Source organism: Dermacentor silvarum, chromosome 7 (genome assembly GCF_013339745.2).
Source record: "Dermacentor silvarum isolate Dsil-2018 chromosome 7, BIME_Dsil_1.4, whole genome shotgun sequence".
NCBI classification, from domain to species: Eukaryota; Metazoa; Arthropoda; class Arachnida; order Ixodida; family Ixodidae; genus Dermacentor; species Dermacentor silvarum.
Genome location: NC_051160.1, coordinates 92,516,052 through 92,529,253, shown reverse-complemented (window position 1 = coordinate 92,529,253; position 13,202 = coordinate 92,516,052). Strand labels below are relative to the sequence as shown.

General features: G+C 45.9%; 2 protein-coding genes across 2 annotated transcripts in view; both read right to left on the bottom strand.

Annotated features, from left to right (window-relative positions):
* Nucleotides 1–283: 283 nt before the first annotated feature.
* Nucleotides 284–9,122, bottom strand: LOC125947164 (uncharacterized). The gene is made up of 5 exons (XM_049671549.1): nucleotides 9,050–9,122; nucleotides 5,827–5,956; nucleotides 3,506–3,651; nucleotides 3,035–3,167; nucleotides 284–1,960 (listed from the first exon to the last, which is right to left on the bottom strand). Exons 1-5 carry the CDS (start codon nucleotides 9,120–9,122, stop codon nucleotides 1,702–1,704), a joined length of 741 nt encoding a protein of 246 aa, XP_049527506.1. The 3' UTR covers nucleotides 284–1,701.
* A 3,514-nt stretch (nucleotides 9,123–12,636) lies between these two features.
* The window catches only part of LOC119459019 (beta-1,4-mannosyl-glycoprotein 4-beta-N-acetylglucosaminyltransferase), a 32,292-nt gene continuing 31,726 nt past the window's right edge, over nucleotides 12,637–13,202 (bottom strand). Inside the window, exon 2 of the mRNA XM_049670979.1 lies at nucleotides 12,637–12,716. Within this exon, the coding sequence (XP_049526936.1) occupies nucleotides 12,714–12,716 (3 nt within the window). The 3' untranslated portion in view covers nucleotides 12,637–12,713. The remainder of the gene's footprint in view (nucleotides 12,717–13,202) is intronic.

Here is a 13,202-nt window from a genome sequence, read left to right as displayed (position 1 = left end):
AAAATTATTTTCGTTTGCACAAAAGTATCATACACACCGATCAGTAGAGTTGTCTACTACCACCTTCCTGGTGCAAAGGCCGGCTCCGTTGCTCATTTTCATGAAACAGTTCGTTCGTTAACACTTTGGCCTAAGAACGCCTTCATCTTGCTTTTTGTCTATTTTCTTTTCTATTCATAGCATGGTCACATCTGCCAAAGAGAACTACAAACAACAATACCGAACACGATTTTAGAACCCCTGCCTTGCCGTTTGAATATTACAACTAGTCGTTACAGCGACAACGCAAAAATGCCGCGCTTCGAGCATTCTTGGTGTCATATTTGTTTCTATCCACACACGCTTTGTCCACAGACATTTTGCTCATGTTCAGTGACTCTCTATTTTCCACGGCAGGTGTCAGTCAGAACTAGCTAGTCATCGAGAAATAAAGAGGGAAAGAAGAAGTGTGGAAGAAAGCATAGAAGAATGTTCTCAAAATCAATCATAGCTTCCCTGTGTATCCGTCCTGCATATCACCATGCCACCGGTGAATCACGAGACTTTATGAGCTCATCAGCAGACGCAAAAAGTAGCAATTTCGCTGCCAACCACATTGCTGAAGGATACCATGACACAGTGTAATTTGGTGAAATCCTTTCACCCCAGTTGAAACTCCATAGCAACCCCTCCTATCCCTGGTATCCTGGCTGCAAGTTCGTTTATTATTATACCAGACAGTATCCAGCAGGAAGCTCTTTATTCAGCGATATACCCAGTTGGCCATGTTGTCTGCTCGGAAATACATCAGCCAGCACACACCCAGTAGTCCAAGCTAGTCCAACACATGGCTCACTGAGTATGTGTCATTGTATATTGTGCGAAATCATCCAACCATCCGAAGTGGCCGAAGTAGCAAAACAAAGATATCGCTTTTAATTACAGTCTACGTCAGGGGAATGAATGAATGAATGAATGAATGACATTATTCAAACGGAAGAAAGGGGAAGGGGTCATATACTCTATAATGGGTGGGGCTCTCCGTCCCGGGCCCCACTGGCCTCCGCCGCCCACCGGGCTTGATCCCGAAGGGCTATAGTTGCAGCCCCAGGTCCAAAATGGCGAGCTGTGTCAGGGGAAACTGTACGCTGGAATTAAAAAAGGTGTTGCGAAGTTCTGCATTACCTTCCTTGAGAATGTTTCTGCAGGCTCAGTAGACTAAAACTTGCTGCTGCTTCATCTTCCCTGAAAAATCTAAATATTTTGATGTGAGAGATACGGCATAAAGCCAGGTAGACGTGAAATTTATAATTTAGAAATAGATTCGCACAGCCCGGCACCGTCCGAAGGTTCCTTCGAGGGGCCGAGCTCCACCAGCCCATCGCAGATAGCGCGAAAGTTGGAAATTCAGATCCATATGACGCCACGCCTCCATGCAAGAGAACACAAATCCCGCTCTGCATACTTCTCAGGCAATCAAATTAAATTAAAGCATATAAGAGACAATTAATTGCAAAGCCAGCAGGCTAGCAGCGATCCCGATCAAGTTTGTTTCTTTCGTAATTGGTGCTTTGCGTAGAAATATTGTCCTGTCAATGTAGTGTCGCAATGTGCCACGTTGGAGTCCTCGCTCAACAAAGTTATATAAAATGAAGTCGAAGAAAATATTTGCGTAAACAAAAGCAAATTATTTGCACAAAACGCGTCTGAGTTCGTTTCGCGCTAGTTCTTGCGGCCGATCGTGTTTGCAGCCTCGATGAGGAGCTCGATGTAGTTCTCGACCTTGCGGTCCGTGGGGCCAAGTGCCGGCAGTTTCGGCTGAGACTTGCAAGCGTGCGATCCCCTGGTGTAGTCGTCGCACACCAGGCTCAGGGTCTCGCCGAAAACGTGCTCCAGCAGGCCGATCGTGAGCTTCTTGGCACCAACGCGTTCGCACTGCGTCAGGGCCTTGCCGAGGCAGTCCTCCACGTCACCATACGAGCTGCATATTTATTGAGAGAAAGGCCAGGATGTGATTACGGTGTGCACTGCGGAGGTGGAAAACTGAATGGCCAATTATGTACAGCAAAGATGACAATAAGTTTTGTGCGAAGTAAGCAAGTTAGTAAGGGAGCATTTATCGTTTGACACATGGCAATATTATACAATATAAAATTGTGCCTTTTGTAACAAGAAGATCACGCCGCTTATCGAGGCAGTTTTCAAAGAAAGGGCACATAAGGGTCCGCAAATGAGAACGTTAGAATGTAAGAGGCGGTCGCACTTGCTTCTCTGTAGGCGCTTCATCCTGCAACGCTGAGGAAACGGGATTTGGTGGAGGTTTTTGTACGCTTCAGTATGCGTAAGATTTTGTCACGCATTGCAAACGTGTTCCTTGGCAATTATTAGGTGGTGTGTGACGCCTTGAAAGCGTGATTTGATGTTACTACAGCGGATGCCCGCCGTATACTTCGGGCTTGAACTGGGACCAAGACAGACTACGAAAGTGTATATTTGTGAAGTAACCAAGATGAAGATTGTGAACGATGGCTTAAACTATACATTTTATAAGTAATTCTTGCAGTATTTGCATGAAACGGGCATCGTGCCTTCGCTTAGGCGAAGGCACGAGACAGCATATTTCACGCCTTCGCGCCAACGTCACATCCGTTACAGGAAGTTGATGGTGGACCCCGGCGTAAAACACTTTCTAGTTAAAACTGCTTTATCCAAGCTTAGTTTACGCGTGAGCTTAGGCCACTCACGCGCATCGCCTGTTACACGTGAGCACAGCTGTGATTTTAAGCGTGGCTTGATTTTCCCGCTGGACATGTGGTAACCGGTGAAAGCGCTTTGGTGAAAAATGCCGCCTTCTATGCACACGCACCATATTTTCAAAGCTGTAATAGCTTCAAGCAATAACTTAAAGTATATGTTGTGTTCTTACTTCCGATATTTGCCTCCAATCTTATCTCTTCAAGACAGTTTTGGTCCTTTGTTTATCTCTGTTCTTTCAAGTGGCGCACTACAGATGATGAGCCCACACACCCAGAACGCGCATTTTTCATATACTGACCAACAGGCGTAGTGGATGACTTCTTTGGTTGGCGCCTTGACAACGGCTCTTTCCAAACCGCCGTGGAGACCTCTCAAGCAGGCGTTGATTTTTGTACCAACGGAGTTCATGCAGCTGATGGCTTTCTGGTAATCTACGTGTCACGAAAAGCCAATAAAATACACAATTAGACGATAACTGCTTAAATATTTCAATAGGAATTAATCTACAGGAAATCCAATCATCAGAGAAAATCCTGATGGAATTATTGTCCGTGAGTGGCATTTTGTAGACGCTTTTGGTGCTAATAAAACTGTGAAATGGTACCGAGTACTTCAAGGCAGCTACACTAGAAGGTTATATTCCAGGACAGCTAGTCATTATCCTACTACATGTCAAATATCAGAGAAATGTGCTTCCTGGCCGTGAATTATTCGTGCGCATACATGTTAATGTCAGCGTATCGATCTACGGAATCGTGCCCGGATATACCTTTATGTAGGTCGGTGCCCGGAGTACAGATGGCACCAATGTCTTCCTTCAGCGTCTTAAGCGCCAATGAAGCAGCTGTCTTCGGCAGACGCTTCAGGCAGTCGTCGACGAATTTGAGACTGCACTCGATCTGTCGCTTTTCACTCCTGAAAGAAAGAAAAAAACATGCGCACACTATCAATAAGGCGCTAAAGCTATTGATGACCCACCTCGTTGGCTTGGGGCGTTCTCCTGCTGAGCACGAGGTTGCGGGTTCGATTCCCGACCCCAGTGGCCGCATTCCAATGCGATTGGAAGGCAAAATGCCTCGTGTGCAGTGTTTGGCTTCCAGCTTAAAAAACCAAAGGCAGCCAAATTTTATTTATTTATTTATTTATTTATTTAGTTATTTAGTTGTGCGGTGTGCGACAGGCTGCGATTCGAGAACGATCTGATCGTGATTGGTAACCTTCTAGATGTCGCGAAGCGTGAACGTGATGCGGTTTTGACAGCTCCCGCAGCTCCTGACTTAGCCAGCTGAGTGACCTTCGCCACCTAAACAGAGAACGCAGTGCTGTGGCAGTACACTGCGAGCTTTTTATCACCAGATTAGCCCCGTCGGCGCTGACGTCTTGGAGAGAAAAAATGGTCACCGGCGGTGGCTCCTTTTGGAATCCTGGCGCGTCCAGAAGGCGCCGGGTTACATCAATCGTTCGTCAGCAACACTTCCCGCCCTTTACTCTCGAGGTTTACGAAAAGTGTGTGCGCGCCTTTCAAAGCGACAAAAACGCATATAACCACTGCTACGCCTCACGCCATCTCACTCTTGAAGAAGAAGCCGGTCGAGCTCCGAAACGTCGGGTTTCTATAGAATAAATTTTGGTTGGAGGTTTACTTCTCTTTAATTCAATATAGAAAACGCTCGGCACGGCGGGATTGAAGTGCTCTCAAATTTGCAAGCCATGAACGAACTGTGCTTTTAAACATACGCATTGCCGTTGAGGCCATTAACGCAAGCATTACCCTTCAAATTTAGGCCAGCGATTGCTCTCTGTTATACTGCGAAAGGCAACACACGCTGCCGTTTATGATAGCTAAAAGCAGAATAAACACCGGAACGCGCTGTCGCCCGATCGCCTTCTCAGTAGCAGCGCTCTAGCTTAATGGCGCTGTTCGTTCATATTATTGCGATAGCAATTATATGGACACTTCCACCGGATTTCTGCCGTCGGCGTCGCCATGAGGTTCCGTATAGATAAAATCTTCGCCGCGCGCCGTATGCCCGAGCGGAAGCGTGCGGGGACGCACCCTGTCACGGAGAGCGAACGCACTCAATCTTCCCCGCGCAAGCAAGGAAGCGGGAAGCGAGCGCCGGAGGAAGCGGGGCGGCGCATTTCTACTCTGCCAACAACCGCACTCGTCGCTCGCTCGCACCGTCTCTTATCTCCACACGGCTCTGACCTTTATGCGCTGTGCATTCGCCGCTCAGTTTCCGTTGAAGCGATAGACCGCACGTACCTTCGCCCGCTGCGGCGTATATGCGCTTGCTGCCAGCGTTTTGGCAGTCGTTCTCTGCAGTCATTCAGTGTGATCTATTCATGTTTGTTTGTGCGCGCTCACACCACAGTTAGTAATAGTCGGGCCACATTTTCCAACGCACGCTACACATGCAATACTGCCCGGATCGGCAGTGCAGCGCTACAGGTGTGTCCCTTCGCACGCGCTGCCCACGGGCAGCGCTTCTCATTAACACCACCGTTTCACACGCGCCTTCTCGTGGTCATCGAGTCTCTCTTCATGTCGGTCTACTTACGCCGCAGCACACCTGCTTACTTAATCAGCTCATGTTTACTACAATTCATATTGCTACCAAAGCCGCTCACCTTACTTCGTATGACATTGCTGTGTTGCTATCGCATTCATTGCTTCGCCCTTAGGGCGAAACTGTGACATTTTTTTCTCAGTACATGGTAGAAAACCGCACGTGCGTCTGGTTAACCTCCCTGCCTTTCCTCTCTTCTGTTTCTCACTCTTTCTCTCTCTCTTCATTCATATTGATAGCACTGCGACCGCGGCGCTCAAGTGGGTAGTCATATGTTCCTGGGCTATCTATCTGACGCGGAAAAAAATATCGCTCTATATAGGTAGAAAGATAAACAATACTGAATCAGACTTTTTCCTTGAGCGCTCTATAACTCTCTCATTGGTTGGTTTTCCCTGATTCGAAGCCTCCTGAAATTATTTTTTCTCTCTCTCCTTCATTTGCACCCAGAATGAGGCGCATAGTGAGCCGCACGCGGCACTGCCGAGATCTGGTGCAATGTGCGCAGCGCAATACGTACTCGCACAGCTCCGTCAACGGCTGTCCTGTGGCCGGAAGCTTCGTCGTCTTGCCGTAGGGCACGAAGTCGTCGCCGCACTCACGCAGGGTCTCTATTTTGCAGCCATCCTTGAGCTGGGCTCGGCACCCACCTACAGCGGAGGGAAGATGGAAACACAGCACGTTATAAAGGGACAACAAATGAAACCCTACATCAACATTATTCTGATTAAATATTTATTTAGAACTCAATTTTATTGTGATAGCAATTATATGGACGCTCCAACAGATTTCTGCCGTCGGTGTCGTCGTCGCCGTAACGCTCCGTATAAAGTCCAAGGGCGATAAAATCGTCGCCGTGCGCGGTATGTTGTATATGCGCGTGAAAGCACGCGAGGGACGCGCGCTTTCACGGGGAGCAAACGCACGGCGGAGAGCAAACCCGACGTCTTCCGTTGCTCGAAAGGTAGTAGGGGGATGGGAGGGAGGGAGGGAGGAGGGGGATGCAACTTTGTGCTGCGGCACCAAATGCGTAACTTGCGACCGGGCGCAAGGGGAACTAGAATCTCGTAGGCGAACGGAGGAAAGCGGGAAAGCAGAGTGGGAGGGAGGGGTGCGGCTTCTCATCTGCGAGCACCTGCGTACTTGTACTTTGCGCGGCGGCGGGCAGTCGCGCGCACCGTATCTTGAAAGCGATCTGCAACACGGCTCCTATTTTTGTATGCGGTACGCTTTCGCCGCTCAGTTTCGGTTGAAGGGATAGACCACACGAACCTTCGCTCGCTGCTGGCGCGCTTGCTCACACCAGCGTTTTAACATTGGTTGTGGGTTGTCATCGAGTGCGATCTATTCATGTTTCCTTGTGCGCGCGGACACCATGTTTGTTAATTCAGTTAGTAAGCAAATGTGTCCAAGTTTATATATACCGCGGATAAAACTACTATCCTTACTCCCTATAGTTCTCTACTTTTTTTCTATCGCAATTGATGCTCGAAACTGCGACTTTTTTGTTAGTTTTTCTGCATTAGGTTCATAACTAGATGGGACAAATGAAGGCCAAAGTGTAATTTTTTTTCGTGCATCTTAGCACCGGTACGTCGGTATGACATCACCTATTTCAATGTATTTTTCGCATTTCGGCCTTTTGTAGGCAGTTAGAGTTCTCGAAATTTACTAAGTTCGCTCTACGGCTCCTTGAGAATTGGGGGGCGAGGACCTACCGTGGCGCCGTCAGGCGGAGTCATCCGTGTAAGGTGCTAAGTTGGATTGCTTCGCCAGCCCTCTCCTGCTCAGCCCGCGGCCGCTTTCGCGTCATCTTTTGTTTTATTATTATTGTATTTCCCTTCGACGAAATCAGTAAAATACTGATATGGCTTCGTCATTGACTGTACGGTATGTGAAATACCTGTTCAGAAAAAATTAACTTCCGTATAAAGCCTTAGACACGGCCGTTGCCGCCGTTGTCTGCAATGGCCACCGACATGGAAACCATGGAGGCTGAGCCCGCTGCTTTCGCAAAACCAAAGAAGCCATTGTGTCAAATTCAAACTAAGCATCAAATGGGCTTTAGCGTGTGCTTGCGGTAAAGAAACATATTTTTGCTGCAAGAAAGGCGCGCAACGTGTCCACCATGTCATTTCATTCATTGTAGGTGTGCATGCATCTACAAACGGGCCGCGATTTACGGGACAAATAAATAGCGTTCGGCAAATTTATATTCCTACAAGTATGGCTTTTTGGGCTAGTTGGTTAGATTAGAGCACTGCACGGGCTCGGGTTTACCCGAAAGCCCGGGCCCGGCCCGGCCCGTGGGCCGGGCCGGGCCGGGTAGAACAGTTTTTTCACGGGCCCGGGCCGGGCTCGGGCTTTCTGGTGGTGTGCATGTGACGTGCAGCGAGTTATTATCGGGCGTCTCAACTCTGAAAAACATTATTTTTCGGTCTCGGGCAGGGTTCGGGCAGCGCAGTCGAAGGGAAGCGCAGTCGAGGACGGCAGAAAACTATAGGTGAGGTGACGAACTTAGGAAATTTGCAGGCCCAAGTTGGAATCATCTAGCGCAAGACAGGGGTAATGGAGATCACAGGGAGAGGCCTTCGTCCTGCAGCGGACATAAATATAGGCTGATGATGATTATTATTATTATTATTATTATTATTATTATTATTATTATTATTATTATTCATAGGCACGAACGAATCGTTCAAGTAAACCTGGAAAAACGCTGAGTGCTAGTAGAGTTCGTAAAGAAACTAACCATTAAATTAGGTACGTGTACACAAGAAAATAAGCACATCTCGCTTTGAGTAGTCTGATCTTCGTGCTTAGGGCGTCAGACGTTCTGTGACCTCGTTTATTACGCGTTATGCGGGCCTAAATTGGCCTAAATTTGAAGGCAAATTATACTTCCAATAATGCAGAAGGTAATCCGACTCTACAAGCACGCATAATCACTGCTCGTTTCAGCGGTTCTGATTGTCCATAGGTCCGAGGCGTAATGGTTTCAGTACGGTGCTTCTGCGCTATAGAGGAGCTGTGTTTGAATCGTGCCGTCTGACAATTGTAATGATGTTTGTTTAATTATTTCAAACGCAGTACTTTCTTTAAAATGATCACTTTGCGAAGTCACGAGGCCATTTTAAAGCCACAAGGACGAAGTTTAGGCAAATCCACGTACTACCCATCTTTCGCATGCTGGCTGAACTTCCCTGCTTGCATCGCCCGGGCACACTAGCACCACAGTTCCGTCTAGTAATTGTATGGAACTCTATGCAATAAGTGAGGTGGACAGGCCATATACGGTCCACGTAGTGTATTGTGAAGAAATAAATTTCCTAATAACTAGCCTATGCACAAAATATTATAGAGAAATGCATGCAGAGTAAGTTCACCTTTCAGAAACATATGTGTAACACGCTGTATTCACGAAACGTTCCATTTGAAATAAACTGAACCCAACTGAGACTGAGTGAATATCGTTGGCAAGCATGTGCCGCCGGGGAAATATGAAGCCCGAACGAGAACGCTCAAATAAGAACCTAAATTGGAAGATTGCGCTTCAACCAGGGTAGGTATATTGTGACAGATCGGAATTTCGACAGGCGATGCAGCGCTACGTGTAAGAGAATAAGATATGACCATTTAAAAAGAATGCCGAGAAGGAATTCTTGCCTTTCGTGGATTTTAAGTTGCGTATTATTCACGATTAATTTCCCTTCAAAAGCGTACTGCGCTGTAAGAAAGCTCACCTGTCAAACAGACCACGAGCAGCACAACGCCAACGGCGACTTGTTTCGGTGCCATCATCTTCTCGACTGTCATCTGGCGAAAGCTGCAATGCACCACGCGATCTGAGGTTTCAGAATCGGTGTCACTTTATTATATCACCCGTTTTATTGCCAACTCGAGAGGTGAGGAAAACAATCTCGGTTGAAAACAACTGACAAGATCTAGCAACTATGGGGGCGCGAACACGGGAGCATTGCCTTGACCGTTCACCGCGGAGTCGCAATTAGTATGCGGCTGCCATGCCGTGTAGACCCGTGGAAAAAAAAGAAAGCTTGTGCAATCAGTAAGGTTATCACGCTGAGCGTGAATCAGTGAGGCACTTGGCGTGTGAATACCTGTCACTGCACATGCCGAAACTGCTGCTGCAGACGAGGCTGCAGAGTGCGTACCCAGGTCTTTCTTAGTATAGGCGCGGTCAGCCTCCCCTTGGTATCGGGACTTCGGAAGCTTCTCGAAAGCTCCTGCTCGTACTAATTGTAAAGCGTTCTCGCAGCGACCGTTAATAAGCTCGGTGGGTGCTGTGGCCGAAAAACACACCTCTTGGTGACGTCTCCACCGCAGACTCGCAGCTGTTTACACAATTAGTGCAGTTTGTGTGTTCGCGCAAACATAGGACTAACGATTCGATGGATTGAAATGAGGAAAAGAAGGCAAGGATGTTGGCCTCGCTCGAGGATCACTCAAATCAGGTCTTCTGAATAAACAGAGGTTTTCTTCTCGTTTTCTTTTTGCAAGAACCACACTTTCTCTGTCCACAAGGACACCTTTTTCACAGTGCCCCAGCCATGCTTTACCATGTGGGATGGAGCCTATACGGTGATGCGTATAGCGACCTGCCACTGAAGCATTATCTCTGGACGTACTCCAATGACTCAGTGAATATGGATTAGCATGAGATCGCAGGTTTGACCCGCAGTCACAGTGGCCGCATTCCGATGAGAACGCAATACAAAGGTGGTCGTGCAACGTGCTTTGGTTGCACTATAAAGAAGCCGATGTGGTTAAACTTCATCCAGAATGCCCCCAATGGCGTCTTGCGTAGCTCGGGAATCGCTAATGCTTTAGTGGGCTAGTCTGACTATTCATGGGTGGAATAATAAGCGCAAACTTCAGAAGCGGTATTCAGACACACAAAGGACTGGCGCTAACCCCTTTATTTAATTCCATTTGTCACTTGTCGAAAAACTATGTCATAGGTCTGCCGACGTACTTGCGATGAAGTGGCCATTTTATGAATGAAGCTATTTGAAGTGCGAGTCGGGAGCAATCGAAAGAAACGATATCATTTATGTTGAAGGACACTTTTCGGCGCTGAAGGCGCACGAGCGAAACTCGTGTGTCAAAATACGATGTGATTATGAGACACGCCTCGATGTGGGAATCCGGATTAATTTTGACCACCTGGGGTTCTTTAACGTGCGCCTCAATCTAAGTACAGGAGTGATTTTGCATTCCGCCCCCATCGAGCCGCCGAAGGTCGGCATCGCACCTGCCACCTTGAGCTTAACATCGTAACGCCGCAGCCACTAAGCTATCGCGGTAGGTGATTCTAGCTGTCTCGCATACGTTCATTTGCTCTTGTTCACCTCGGCCGTCATGCCCTGATTTCTGTATTTGCTAGGCGCAACGTTAAGTTTCCACTTTAATTTGCACTTACCTGTTGCATTCAAAATGAAGGACTCAGGCGGAGCAATTAGTGGCAAACATTTTGCAAGGCTATATACATTCGCGACATCGACGTTTTCTGCAGAAAATGCTCGCGCTTTACGATTCGTCAAACTATGAGCCAGCGCAGGCCGACAGAAACCTTCACGGAATCGCCGAACAGGTGCATTGCTGCTATTGTTGTATTCAGCGCTGTTACCATAATGAAATAAATAGCGCTTGAGGTCACACAATTTCTGGGAAACAAAAATCTATAGAAGTACAAAAGCCCTTTTATACATTTTCTCATTTTGAGGAGGCGTAGTACTCTAGGAAGATCTTTATATAGCCGATTTTCAAACAAGCCCCTAAATTACTTTGCAGTTGTATTACAGTTACGTGTGATTTAAAGCTAGAATTTTCTGTAAGGACATCGCAAACTGGCAGGGTTGACATTCGTTCGTTTCGAGCAGTGAGCAAAAAAAAAAGGAAGACTTGCCTGTTCCTGCCAATCGATGTTTTGTGCGCTCTTCCGAATGGCGGTATTTCCTCTGTAAATTATGCCATTCTCTATTTTGCGACTGATAAGGCCACGAAAATTACAGTACACTTATATTGCAACCTCTGTGTAACAGTTGTTCTACACCTAGCTATCTCGTTGGTTGAAACATTGCCAGAAAAAAGGTGTAAGAAAGATTAAAAGTTTATTTAGTGTAAAAGTTTATTTGAACAGTCATCGGAACTAATCTACATGGCAAAAACTGTTTATAGGCGCAATCAGGAATTACAGTAATCAGAAAACTAGAAAATTTTGCGCGGAAAGTCAATGCTACGCCAATTCCCCCAAAAAAGGTACACAAAATAAAACAAAACAAGAATATTTACAATGCAAACATCCCAAGCTACACATGCGATTGGCGGAAAAATAAATCGTGGTCTCTTTTCTGAGGCGCCGAGATACCATCTGTTCAATTATTTATTTATTTTACTTAGTACATTTTCTGTTCTAATTAGCCTATGACAAATAGCCCTGTTCAGCATTTTCTGGTGCATTTCCAGAGGAAGCGCTGATTATATCAGCGCAAGGTCACAGTGTACAGATAGCTAATTAAAAATATACACTTATTAAGCAAAATGTGGGTTTGAGGTAGCTACACTCTAACTTTAACATCTTTAGCGCCGAATTTAGGGTTATTCACGTGTATCTTTTCATTATTTAATTAGAGGTGTTATATGAAGGAATCATCATGTGAAAAATCTTATGAGTCCGTGCTACAACTCTGAAAGTGAACGCCTTCAGTAGTGAAGACACGTCTGCTTAGCAGACGTGACTTGACTACTGGTGTCAGCCTTAGCGTAATTCAAAGGCTGACACCAGCTTTCAGATATCTGTCCTTAAATTGTGCTACGAAATGCATTGAAGTTCCAATAAACAGTTTCCCAAAAGCCTCCCTCAAGCGCTTTGATACAATATTACCTAAAATCCATTGCATTCTTTGCACATTTTTGCGACGGATATCTCAAGTTGTTCTATTTAATGTTTATCTTAAGCAGATATTACTTCGTATGGAAATTTTGTTTGCCACTTGTGGCCAAAAGTGAATCGCTAAAATTGTATTGATAATTCTTTTTAATTACCTGTCTGGAGATTGCCATATTCTGTACAAGTAAGTTTCTTCAAGTGATTGTAGAGTTGCCACCTTTGCCAAGAAAAGAACCAACACCGGAGGAGGGAAGGTGGTTGGAGTATTAGCTCGCCTGTGTTTGTGTGCAAAATTCAAAGAAAAATAAAACTACAAACTAAATAAAACGCTGAAGTATAGACAATACGTAAAGTAAGTACTTTATTTTCAGAACTGAAATTTATCAAAGGGTTTTGCGTACGGGATGATCATTTTAGTTTTTACGGAATTGCAAAAATCGCCTGTGGCAGATAGCATGATTCTTGTCCTTGAGCCGCATTATTCGAAGAGGTGGACATTACTAGAACAAGAAATCAAAACATATATTCAAGTATTTACAAACATTCGCTTATCAACTTCACTTTACGGCAAATGCTATAATTTACGAATTGTAGCCGGTGAGTTTGCAAGGCATATCGACTTGGAATTAATTCCCAGAATGGCACCAGCTTCCTGATATTATTTCTCCAATGTGTGGGGCGAAATACATGGGCGTTCCAGCTACTTTTGCGCTTCAGTGCATAAAGGAGCACTTTCCTAAAAAGGTAATTGGAACAACAGTGCGTTTTTACGGCGAGTTTGATGGTGCATATCTCCAAACTGGTGTCATTCTAGAAATTCATTCCAAGGGGATACGCCTTGCAAGTTCACGGGCTACAATTCATACATTGCAATATGTGCCGTAAAGTAATGATGAGGCAGCTAATTAGTATATATTTAAACATTTATTTCGATATGTGCTACCATGTCTCGAGCAATTATTGCGCGCCTCTCTACATAACCCAGC

What these genes read in the sequence shown, in the direction of transcription:
- LOC125947164 (XM_049671549.1), bottom strand. Translation starts at nt 9,122, where the DNA reads ATGACAGTCGAGAAGATGATGGCACCGAAACAAGTCGCCGTTGGCGTT. An exon ending in CCGTTGACGGAGCTGTGCGA is followed by an intron (nt 3,652 to 5,826) that starts GTACGTATTGCG and finishes TCTTTCTTTCAG; the next exon opens with GAGTGAAAAGCGACAGATCG. An exon ending in GTCATCCACTACGCCTGTTG is followed by an intron (nt 1,961 to 3,034) that starts GTCAGTATATGA and finishes ATAAATATGCAG; the next exon opens with CTCGTATGGTGACGTGGAGG.